The 12,727-nt window shown below is 36.2% G+C and overlaps 1 protein-coding gene across 3 annotated transcripts; it reads right to left on the reverse strand.

Annotated features, from left to right (window-relative positions):
- Window positions 1-1,659: 1,659 nt before the first annotated feature.
- spata18 (spermatogenesis associated 18) lies at window positions 1,660-12,193 on the reverse strand. 3 transcript variants are annotated; one of them, XR_012395479.1, is made up of 12 exons: window positions 12,052-12,193; window positions 10,312-10,417; window positions 10,091-10,206; window positions 9,834-9,952; window positions 7,761-7,856; window positions 7,474-7,608; window positions 7,159-7,390; window positions 6,662-6,820; window positions 5,726-5,901; window positions 4,118-4,241; window positions 2,786-3,859; window positions 1,660-2,673 (listed from the first exon to the last, which is right to left on the reverse strand). XR_012395479.1 is itself a non-coding variant. In XM_068215432.2 (12 exons), exons 1-12 carry the CDS (start codon window positions 12,136-12,138, stop codon window positions 2,660-2,662), a joined length of 1,422 nt encoding a protein of 473 aa, XP_068071533.1. In that variant the 5' UTR covers window positions 12,139-12,193; the 3' UTR covers window positions 1,660-2,659.
- Window positions 12,194-12,727: the final 534 nt, after the last annotated feature.

The following is a 12,727-nucleotide window of genomic DNA, read 5'->3' on the forward strand; positions in this document are numbered from 1 at the left end:
CCAATAGAAGTTTACACAATGGATATATAGGATGACAAACCACAACTGAGTGACAGGCCTACTGTCAATATAATATGGAATTCTGTTTCCCTGTTTCGCCTCAGTTTTGGGTTCCTGCTAGCGTACAGATCACGGGGCCAAGCTCGAAAATGATGATTATTATCGAAAACAGCGAAACTGCGTTGCGCCCACAAAGGGAACACAAAACTAAGGGTAAAGGGTCAATTCAACTTGACACAACACCACAACCGCTGAGAAATGTTTTCAGCACTTTTAGAATGAACTGAAGTAGTTTTGAGGGCAGATTTCAGTACTGAGGTGCATAATGAGTGAAAATAATAGGCATACTAAATAATATTAGTTTACTTGTAAAACGTGTGGAGAAATATGCGTCCAGTTTGCCTGACTAGAGAATAATGATGTATTTCGTTATTTGTTTTGAAGCAGGGGTGCTCAATCCTGTTCCTGGAGAGCCACCTTCCTGCAGATTTCAGTTGCTACCCATATCAAACACACCTGCCTGTAATTATCAAGTGGTGTTCAGGTCCTAATTAATTGGTTCAGGTGTTTTTGATATGGGTAGCAACTGAAATCTGCAGGAAGGTAGATCCCCAGGAACAGGATTGAGCACCCCTGTTTTGAAGGATTGGAGTGACATCTAGTGATGACAAGCGGAAATGTGTTCAGGCAAAATAATGTTGCCCTTTTGTGGTATATTTTTGTTTTATTTTATATAATTTATTTTATTCCTTCATTTTTAGCCCTTTATATTTCATTTTTACTTAGGGAAAATTGGATTATACAATTAGTGAAAACTGAAGTAGAAATATTTTTTTCATTCATTATCTTCATTCATTCATTTTCTTTTCGGCTTAGTCCCTTTATTAATCAGGGGTAGCCACAGCGGAATGAACTGCCTTTTCTTGTTCTATTAATTATATTTACTCTTAAATAAATGAAAACCATACATTTTAGGTATGTCTTGCTGATTTATTTACACATATCTCTGTATTTCAGATTACCAGGGTGCGAATATTACATTGACGATTGGGGAGTCAACGTTTCGGTATTGTTAGTTTGAGTAATTTAAATTAAATCTAATTTATTAATAAAATGTATTTAAGTTTTCAGTGTTTTGGGGATATTTAATGTATTCTGACCTACAGTATCCTCTGATTAGCTATTTTAGAGATTACTGTAGGTCAAACTGTACAAACTCTAATTTGACTTTACTTTTAAGCTATATGTAAAAACAAACACCTATTTTATGAGAAAATAGTCTTGCGAACTTTTATGTTGTCTATTGGTGCTCTACATCTGCCAGTTGTATAGTCAGTGGTATTAACCGTTAAAGGGGTTGTCAAATGTATACTTATAATATCTATTTTTAATGATTCATATTAAAGATACAGACCAGAGAAAGCTACTTCTTACTATTAAAGGGTTGACCCCCCCATACATTTTGTTTTGATGTTCTTTGGGATGAATAAGCGTTAAATAGGAGGGTCAGCCCCCCCAAAACCCCTTGTAATTTGCATTCTGGAGATTACAGAAAAGTACTTTTCATCATACAGAACTCATGTAGATTATGTAATTAACACTAAGCACCTTAAAATGGTATTACATCTGAGATTTTGAACAACAATTAAACCACTGGAGTTTGATAGACAGACCATTTTTAGTGGTAAAGTTTTGAAAAAAAGATTACATTGTAAATAAAATGGAAATACATTCGGTAGTCTGTAGATTATTTTAATCTCTACAGATTATGTACTACATAAAAGACTACAAGGAGAAACACTTGACATACAGCACTTATATATTGAGTTATGACAGAACTGCAGATATCATTAGAAAAGAGCCAACTAGTTTCTTACAAGGAATCTGACCTACAAAAGTGCTGATGTGCAGGTGTGACCTAGAAGACAAGTGATTTCCTCTTTGAGTGTTATTCCTACTCTAAAAGTAAAAATCCAAATCATACAAATATATGAAAACACTGCATACAATAAAGAGAAAGAATAGCACCTTAAAAGACTTGTCCAGTTATCATAGACAAACAGAGCACCTTTTATCAAGCACCATTTCTCCCAATCACATACACTGTTCAAATGTTTGGTGTCAGTACATTTTATTTATTTGAAAAAATGTCTGCTCACTATATTAGTGTTGAAATAAAAAAAGTTATTCAATATTATATATCACAGGCCTCAAACATTTGAACTGTGAAGTAATTGTGATTGATGTTAATAACTGAGTAAAATGTCAACGTTAAGAGAGCTGTTCTCTTAACTTTGAGCCATTATGCTGATCTGATACCATAGATATACAGTGTACATGTGTATATATCTATGATCTGATACAATTAAGGTTTACCTATCCAGTCCAATGGCCCCTATTAAGTGTAGTTCACTCAGGTGTTTTTTACACTTGTAAATAGTGCTTACTGTTTAAAACTTTAATAATGTCTATTCAGAAGTTACTTTTAAATGTAACTGCTTTTGTTTCTAATTCATCCCACACATTTAAAAAAACGTTCAAGTTGAAAAAAAGAGAAATGTTTTGATCAATCTGCTTTTGTTTGGTCCTGCATCTGGTGTGAAGTGAGGTCAGGTTTCAAAGTCGACTGCTTGAGAGACGTCCAGGAGAGGGGCTCCGACTATGACTGGCCATCTGACAGACAGAATAAAAGACAGGCTTAAAATCCTTCACAAATCAGGCGGAAGTCGTTTACTGTAATGCCTCACAGAATAATTTTAAAAAAGTGTAAAGAAATTGTACTAACCGTCAGTTTCAATGAGGAAGCATGTGCAAAAGAGATATTAAGAAAACGTAATTCTTAATGCTACAATAAGATGTGGACTATTGATGTTTGAGAAACTGTTCAAACTCTGACATTTTTTACTCATCCTTATTTTAAACATGCTTGACTGACTTTCTTCTGAAGTACAAAAAGATGATGTTTAGCACAATGCCAGAGCAAATATAAAGAAAATTTCCATATAATGAGAGTGTATGAAGCCTGAGGCTGTAAAAGGCACCAAAAAATCTATTAAAAAGGGGATCAGATAATTTATGTGCCATATTAAAAACCTACAATATATAAGAGTAAGGAACAAACTTACTTAAATCATTATTCACTGGAAATCTTGCTTGAAAGGTTGGAAAATAATGGGAGATTGTAGCCAAAATGCTACCAAAATGTCCCACAAATGCCCATGCACACTTTAAGTGAAATTTGAAAATGAGTAAAAAGCACATGTTATTATGTTTAGATCTGGACATGCATTAAATCTTGTTACAATCAATCACACTCATTTCTACTGCGCATATCAATGCAATAGCCAATCAGAGCCATGTAAATTTGTCACTGCTGAATCACCAGTTTTGTTGAGTGTGTCTGCTGACTAAAATACATTCTCAGAATATGAAAATATCTTGGTTGTTGCAATATACAATTAATCACAATTATTTAATCAAGAGACAAATCATCAATAGTTCCTGTTTAGTATTTGGCATAAAAGACAACACTAATTAGTAAAAGCTGTTTCAATTGTCCTGTAATATTTTCCATGAAAATCAATTTACAATAAACCTTATTTCTGACTCTGCTCGACAGCCACAGTCACCATTCATTTTCACTGTATCAAAAACAGCAGCTTAACCTACTATAAACAAATGTATGTTTCGAAGAGAAAGTCATAAATAAGGGTGAAAAATTATGACAGTCTTTCAGTTTTAAGGCTTTGACTCTGAAGGCTGGACTTGACTTGGGTTTTCAGTAGAAACTCACAAATGTGCGGCTGGGGCTTCCTGAGCGAGAGCGAACAGGACTGGAGCTACGACTCCGGCTTTTCCACTAGAAAAAACATTCAAACATAATTTTTAAATTCTTTAGTTGTACTATTTATATTTGAAAATGTATCAGTTTATTTATATAATCATACATAATTACATTTTACCTGATAAAATATATAATTCTATAACAATTATATTTGAACCCCATTAAAATCCATCAACAAAATGATCTACAAAAAGAATTCCAACTAACTCCTAATCTGTCATGACTAGTATGAATGCTGCTATGACGGATGGCTTCTAAAGAATCTCCACATACCAGAGCTCCTCTCCTAGTGACCGCTTCTCCCTTCAGTATGACAGTGTCTCCCTCCAGCAGCGCAGGCCACACGTGAAATGCCACCAGTGGAGCCGTGAACTCAGAGTCAAAACTGCGCCGGTACCTGAAATAAAGAGGAAGAGGTGTGTCACTCTTTTACACTTCTATGTGTATCTCAGCTTGGCTTTTTTTCTTCTAATGAAGCACTGGTAAAAGTAAAAAGTTAAGAGTCATCTTAAAGTGTGGACTGCATGTTAGTTATCAGAAAAATGAAAACAAAATCATAATTGACTCACTTTCTTTATTTCTTTACCCACTTTCATATTTGACTTTCACTATCTTTTCTTCTCGTTCATCCAAATAATTCAGAAAGAGATTTTAAAAAATTAATTATGAGGACTTATGAATTGGTTTATCCCAGGTGTGCTTAACACTGTTCCTGGAGATCTACCTTCCTGCAGATTTCAGTTGCTACCCATTTCAAACACACCTGCCTGTAATTATCAAGTGCTGATCAGGTCCTATTAAATTGGTTCAGGTGTGTTGGATCAGGGTAGGAGCTGAGCTTTGCAGGAAGGTAGATCTCCAGGAACAGGGTTGAGCAGCCCTGGTTTTAACCCAAGTCTTGTGAAGAGACACAGATGTTTTATATGATGAAAAGATTAAATTTTGACTTTTATCCACATTAATTAGCAATGTTTATAGTGTTCTGATTTGGTCATACATGCTTGCTTGACACAGTAGAACCAATGAGGTGAGGTGTCAAGCAAGTGTAGTTGAGCTTCTGTTTGTGTTTACTGATCAATGTGTTGATATAAATAAAGTCTATCTTAAACCAGTGTTTATCTCATGAAATAATGTTTGTCTTTAGACTACTTGGATTAAACCTCTTCGTTCACTTGATCTCTTTATGAAAATTTTGAAGCATCAGGTTTAGTTTTGATGTTCCCTTTAACACATATTGTTGAACACAAGTTACTTTGCAACTAAATGCCAACTCATTCTTGTTCGAGTATTCAGAGAAAGGTTAGGGTTAGTTGAAGTAAATTGATGTACTTACAAAGTTTCTTATAATCAGGAGAATGTCTACTAATAGTCTTATGAGAATTAGTTGGCATGTAGTTGCAGTGTAACATAAAATCAAGGAAATGTATTAAAGGGACCATCAGAATAAAGTGATACCAACCATTTTTATTTTAGGCTGAACTTGCATCTGGTATTACTTTAAGTGATAGTTCATGCAAAAATAAATATTTTGTCATCATTTATTCACTCTTAACTTGTCACAAACATATGACAACAAAAGGAGATATTTAGAAAAATGCTGGAAACCTGTAACCATTGACTTCCATGGTATTTGTTTTTCCTGCTTTGGATGTCAATGGATACATGTTTGCAACATCCTTCAAAATATCTTGTTTTGTGTTCAACAGAAGAAAGTAAATAGAAACTCTCAAGAGTTTGGAACCACTTGAGAGTGAGTAAATGGTGAGTAAACTGATATTTTTGGGTGAACTATTATACATTTAAGGAGAATTCAACTTTTAAAGATGCATCTGAAAGCCATTGTGACTTTGAAGTTGTGTTTGATTTCTGAGCTCCACTCACTTAACATCACTGTAGAGTTCTCCATCTGAGCTGAAGGCCAGGTCCAGGGGAGGGTCCAAAGTTTGCATGGCGAAAGCTATTCGACAGGCTTCTCTAATAAAGCTGCTGATCAGAACAAAGTCCACCTCCGGAGGGAACGAGATGCGCGGGTTTACGTTCATCGCGTTAATCACATCCTGAACAGGCAGAATTAAAACAAATACATTTCAGTGCTATTGGGCAACAGTAGGCGGCGCAGTGGGTAGCACTGTTGCCTCACAGTAAGAAGGTCGCTGGTTCAAGCCTCGGCTGGGTCATTTGGCATTTCTGTGTGGAGTTTGCATGTTCTCCCTGTGTTGACGTGGGTTTCCTCCGGGTGCTCCGGTTTCCCCCTACAGTTCCAAAGATATGTCAATTGGGAAAGATAAATTATTCGTAGTGTATGTGTGTAAATGAGAGTGTATGGGTGTTTCCCAGTGATGGGTTGCAGCTGGAAGGGCATCCGCTGAGTAAAACATATGCTGGATAAGTTGGCGGTTCATTCCGTTGTGGCGACCCCAGATTAATAAAGAGACTAACTCGAAAAGAAAATGAATAAATGGGCAACAGTAAAAAAAAAAACAAAAAAAAAAAACGTAGGTGTACACAACAGCATAAGTATTTTGAAATAAAACTGTAAAATAAAATGAAGACATGGTCAAATAAGTGAAAGTCCTAAAACAACCAAATGTAAAATAAAGCTAATTAAACCTAATAGGAATAAACAAACAAACTGTAACTATAATTGTTACTATTTACTTTAACTAAAATGAAAAATGAATATATAAAAATGAAAAGTGATTCAAGAACGTTTAGATATAATATAATACTAAAATAATTTAAAACGTTTCAGTGAATGTAAGGGCTGCATGGGCTTGTTTACAAAAATGCAGTGTGTGCAGCCAATTTTGAACTTACATTAATGCTGGTCTGAACATCATACAGGTCCAGATTTCTCACAATATAATCCACCACTGCATCCTCCAGACTCTCAGGGCCAATGTGAGTAGAGGAAAGTGTCTTCCTCACACGTGATTTAAACTGCCGATAGGCCAGCTTAGCTGCCTGAAAAGATTCCTGTTGGCCAGTACAAAAACAAATAAAATAAAATAAAATTTAATTTAATATAATGTAAAATAAAAAAATGATAAAATACAATATATACACAACAATACAGTACAGTACAATACAATACAATACAATATATTTTTTGGAAAAAAAAACTGTAAAAACACTAAAAAATGTAAAACACATAAAATGGCTAATATATAGAGTGTTAAATATATGAATGTGACCCCTTTAAGGTGGTCTGTAAACTCACAATCAAAAATGTATCAAAAATAATAAAAAATTTACTATAATTGTAAAATGACTGGAAATTATATTAACACCTTGATAATCACAGCTCTTCTTACCACAGCAGCAATGAACAGGATCCTCTGGACTGTTTCCAGGTCATCAATGTATTTGAGCAGGAGACTCTGGGACTCTAGCCTCTCAGTGGCATACAGGTCTGAGAAACGGGAGACCAATCGAGCGTGTCGAGAGGAGCTGGTGAGCTGTGCACGGGTAGGAGATTCACCCCGGACAGGACTAACTGATCGACTTCGGCGCAGAAGCGGACTAGGTGAACGGCTCCTGGCTAACCTGTCAGTTATATAAAGCAGTAAGTTATAGGCTTGCAAAAATTGCTTTTGCCATAAGCAATAAGATGTTTCTGTCAGCTTTACCTGTCCTGCAGAACAGTTTTCTCAGCATTGAGGAAGGAAACCTCATCTCGCAGGATTCTCACCTGCCTCTCATAATCATCCAGGACATCTAGCTTTCTCTTATACAGATCAAGCTGGTCTTGTGCAACTCGCAACCTGACACAAAGAATCATCATGATTGAACATAAAGGAATTTTGAATTCTCAAACATCTAGTGCACAAGTCTTACGGCTCATACCAATGTCTAAAAGGCAAACACACAAAGACGTAACAGACATTTGGACTAAAGTTCACCATCTCTGACTCACTCTGACTTCAGATGTAGTATTTCATCCTCTGTGGCCAACAGGGTGGTTGCAGACTTATTTTTTGTTGAATCCAGTTCAATATGGGTGTCAACAAGCCTGAGGAAATATGACATTTTTACAAAAATTTAAAATATTTATAAATATATATATAATTTAAATGCTTTATGATAATTGGCTGATGGACCTTACATTGTTTATTAGCAAATAATGTACACATGAGGTGTAAAGGCCACTCCACTTGATATGGTGGTGGTGGCTGCATCACCACCTTGGGTGTGCATTATTTTTCTAATAATTCAACAGCCCATCATCAATTATTCCCTACTAATTTGATTAAAGTGGAAAAAAGGAAAAAATCAAATTTCTGTACAATAGTGTGATGTGTATTAGGTTATTGGTATAAAATGAATTCAACTGTTGTGAACAAAAATAAGGTAAAAATAGCATAGTTATGCATTAAAATAAATGTATTATTTCCGTAAATACAAACTAACACTCACATTGTTACAAAGCTTTTTCGCTAGACTTCTGTATGTGATCATTTCTTTGAACATATCACTGAGTGATATTTATAAGAGAACATGTATTTTGAGAATGAATTCATTAATATATTAAGTAAATTAATTCATTAAACTATTTTGAATGTGCATTGCGAATGGAAAGCATTTATAGCTTCACTTTTTCCACATTTTTTGTTACAGCTTCATTCCAAAATGGATTAAATTCCGTTATTTCCTCAACATTCTACACACAATAGCCCATAATGACATAGTGAAAAATATTTTTTTTAAATTGTAGCAAATTTATTAAAAATAAAAACCTGAAAAATCTAATGTAGAAGAGCATTTACAGCCTTTGCTGTGAGGGTCTAAATTGAGCTCAGGTACATTCTGTTTCCACTGATCATTCTTGAAATGTTTCAGCAGCTTAACCGGAGTTCACCTGTGGTCAATTCAGATGATTGGACATGATTTGAAAAGACATACACCTGTCTATAGAAGGTCCCAGGGTTGACAGTGCATGTCAAAGTACAAACCAAGCATGAAGACAAAGGAATTGTCTGTAGACCTCCAAGACAGGATTGTCTCGAGGCGCAATGCTGGGAAAGGTTACAGAAAAATTTCTGCTGCATGAAAGTTCCAATGAGCACAGTGGCCTCCATCATCCGTAATTGGAAGATGTTTGAAACCACTAGGACTCTTCCTAGAGCTGGCCGGCCATCTAAGCTGATGGACGAGAAGGGCCTTAGTCAAGGAGGTGATCGATAACCTGATGGTCACTGTCACTGTCTGAGCTCCAGGCTTTTTCTGTGGAGAGAGGAGAACCTAACAGAAGGACAACCATCTATGCAGCAATCCACCAATCATGTCTGTATGGTAGAGTGACCAGACTGAAGCCACTCTCCGTCAGGAATTTCCCAAAAGGCATCTGAAGGACTGTCAGACCATAAGAAACAAAATACTCGTTGGTCTGACGAGACTATTTAACTCTTTGGAGTGAATGCCAGGTGTTACATTTGGAGCAAACCAGGCACTGCTCATCACCAGGCTAATAACATCCCTACAGTGAAGCATGGTGGTGGCAGCATCATGCTGTGGGGATGTTTTTCAGCAGCGGGAATTGGAAGACTAGTCAGAATAGAGGGAAAGATGAATGCAGCAATGTACAGAGACATCCTGAAGGACGATGATCCAAAGCACATGGCCAAAATATCAATGGAGTGACTTCGCAACAGCTCTGTAAATGTCCTTGAGTGGCCCAGCCAGAGCCCAGAACTAAATCCTATTGAACATCTCTGGAAAGATTCATGTCTTTTAGATACAGACATAACTTAATAAATAATAATGATACCATTTAAAAAGTTTACATCTCTTAATATATTGGTTAAAATATATATATATTTTTTTAATTATGTGTATTTTGATCTGAAAGCATTTGTAAAGTTTTATTCTCTCATTAAAATGTTTTTTATAGATAAAAATAAAATAAGACCTATAATGTGTATTGGAAGGGTGCATTTTCATTCCATTGCAACTTTAATCTGCTTTAGACTTGGTGCTAATCAATACTGACTCCCGTTTTACTGAGTCCAGCTCTATACGTGTAGAGCACAGCTGGTCTTCAATTTTCTGCAAGTTGCTCTCATGCACTGAGGACAGCTCACGAATCTTCCGATCTTTCTCCACAGATTCCTGATTAGTACATACAAAAACATACAAGCACCAGCACAGATATACACACATAAGAACAGTATAACTGAAATCATAAGTTTGTTACTGAAAAAAATAACATGTCAAGTCAGCACTAAAGACAGCGCCAATCCAGCCGACCTGAATGAGGCTGAGACTGGTATCTGAGGAGACAGCTGAAGCTGCAATGGTGAAGCAAGAGCCAAGCCATGGCAAAAGGCGAGATTTCAGTGTGTCGACTCCTGAATAATGTCCACCTGCAGAAGAAGGAGGACTGAGAACATTAATGTTGAACAGAGGTAAATGAAACAATAGTGTTCATGAATACTGAGAGTAAAGAGAAGGACAGATCTATTTGTTACCCTCTTGTGCTGTAAGGTTGAGTATGGTGAACAATTGACCCTGTATTTTTGAGGTAAGCTCGACTAGTTCACAGCACCTATTTAGGTTCTGGTCACACGAATAAACCTGTGAGACAATATGATTAACAAATGTCAGAAAATAAGACATAAGACATGTTTTAAGAAAATATATAAGACATAGCATTTTTTTTTTGTAACTTCAGGCTTAAAAAGAGAGTGAAATAGTAGCTGTGGAAATAGCTCTGAACAGCAAACATGTGCTGAATTGGATATTGTTCTTCCTGATCAGGCAGCATGAAAACACTAGTTTTTTTTGCAATTCTTTGCTTGGTATGCAAACAAGTACTAAACAACTTAATTGAAAAATTAAGGTTTATCAAATGCAAGCTATTAATGTTTTTATTTCTCTGACAAATATCATAAAGTCAGAAATATGTTGAATTACTTTATTAGAATAAAGCTTTTCATGTAAATGTAATTTTGTTTATTTTGTTAACAGGTGGCTTGCTGCATTTTGAATGTCAGTAATTTTACTTAGGACAACTTTTTCTAATATAAATAATAAAAATGGGCATCATGGTGGTGCACTAGTTAGCACTGTTGCCTCACAGCAAGAAGGTTGCTGGTTCAAGACTAGATTTCTGTGTGGAGGTTGCATGTTTTACCCGTGTTGGGTGCTCTGGTTTCCCCCACAGTCCAAAGACATGAGGTGTGTGAACTGAATAAGCTAAATTGCCCGTAGTGTATGTATGTGAATGCAAGAGTGCATGGGTGTTTCCCAGTGTTGCAACTGGAAGGTCATCCTGGATAAGTTGGTGGTTCATTCCACTGTGGCGACCCCTTAAGTGACTAAGCTGAAAATCACATAAATGAATAAATAAAATAATAAAAATTATGTATAGATGTTGTTATACAGGAGTGATAATATTTCTATGTGAACATACATTTTTTCTGTTAGGAGATGTAAATATTACTTGTCCAATATTTATTTAAGGTTTGAAATTTGTTATTGTGATCATTATGTTTTGATATTGGGTATTAATAACCTAATAAAAAGTGAAAATTAAAGAAAAGATAAACGAACGTTGAAATAGGTCTAACTATAGCGAAAAGTCTAAAGAAAATTGTATTGTGTAGTTCTGCCAAAAAAAACTGAACGTTAAGAAACTGCCAAAGAAACTAAACTGAATATCGCACTGCCTGTTGTACATGTCCCCATGAAGAGAGAAGACAGTCATAAGTACGTCCATTCAGAAAACGCATGCCAGGCAGGAGCGCGCACGTCTCTTCTCATCCAATCAGACGTGCAAAGGAAAAGAGGTCGGTGTCCTGACAACGAGCGTCCATAGAAACCAAACTCAACCAGCCACAAAAGCAACTCTAAAGCGAATGTTCAAACTCAGCTCCTCTATTGCTAAATAGAAGCACAAAGCAAGACGTTCTTGCGCATATAAATTAAGAAAGCCTGACAACTAATCTAATATAGTTTATCCGTCTGACATCTGTAGGTTGTTGTGCATGTTGAGCTGTGCAAAACTCGAGGCACAAAGCACGTAACGTTAGCCTACTACATAAAATTCAAACAATTCATACGCATAAAAACACAATCTGCAAATGCACATGCTATCATAAACATAGTCAACAGAATTTTAGTAATTAGTCAAATTAAGTTTAGTTAACTAGCAGCTATATGCTAGTGGTTGAACAGATTAAGTGCAGCTTGAATTATTAATGACTTACATGATAGTCTTTGTACCAAGCGTCTAGTTTGTCCTGCAATACACTGTACGGAGAGGAGTTCACTAGTCTTCTCAAAGTGTCAGCCATGGTTGCGGATCTGCTGCTGTAATCCTGCTACAGGACGTCCCAGTGCACTAAATCCAGCGGCGCGGGTGCGCGCGTTGTATTTATACTGCTAGTAAAAGCCACCATTCACTCCCTTGACTTTCACTGAAACCATGGACGCGCTTTTAGTTGTAGCAACGGTTTGCTAGTCTTCTCGGTTTAAGGAAATATAGCTGTAGAAGGACAATGTGGACAGCCTGAACCAAGAGTTGTTCTTCATCACTGGATCTTATTATGTTACTCAGTGTCTCTGTCTGAAGGTGAAGCTCAGTTCTCAGTGATGAAATCTCACACTCTTAAGTGCGTGTCAGATGTCAAGTGCACGCAGATCTTTATTTACATTCTCTTGACGGACAGGTGTAATGCCTTAATTGATTTTCCATTCAACTGTCATGCCATGACAAGCCACCTATGGGACCTTTAATCCTTAATTCTGTAAATTATTTAAAAATTCAAAATCAGATGCCATATAGGGAAATCGGTGGGCGTTACCTAAACTGCAATCATGCTCACTCTATTGGCTCTCTTGAGGTACACGCTACAACTTCAATAAAAACAGGATTGTTATCCT

Source organism: Danio rerio, chromosome 20, assembly GCF_049306965.1.
Source record: "Danio rerio strain Tuebingen ecotype United States chromosome 20, GRCz12tu, whole genome shotgun sequence".
In the NCBI taxonomy this organism is placed as follows: domain Eukaryota; kingdom Metazoa; phylum Chordata; class Actinopteri; order Cypriniformes; family Danionidae; genus Danio; species Danio rerio.

Coding starts and splice junctions, on each gene's coding strand:
- spata18 (XM_068215432.2), bottom strand. CDS start 12,138: ATGGCTGACACTTTGAGAAGACTAGTGAACTCCTCTCCGTACAGTGTA. Junction 10,207..10,311: donor CAACCTTACAGCACAAGAGG/GTAACAAATAGA, acceptor CTTCTTCTGCAG/GTGGACATTATTCAGGAGTC. Junction 4,242..5,725: donor GAACTCTACAGTGATGTTAA/GTGAGTGGAGCT, acceptor TCTTTATTTCAG/GTACCGGCGCAGTTTTGACT.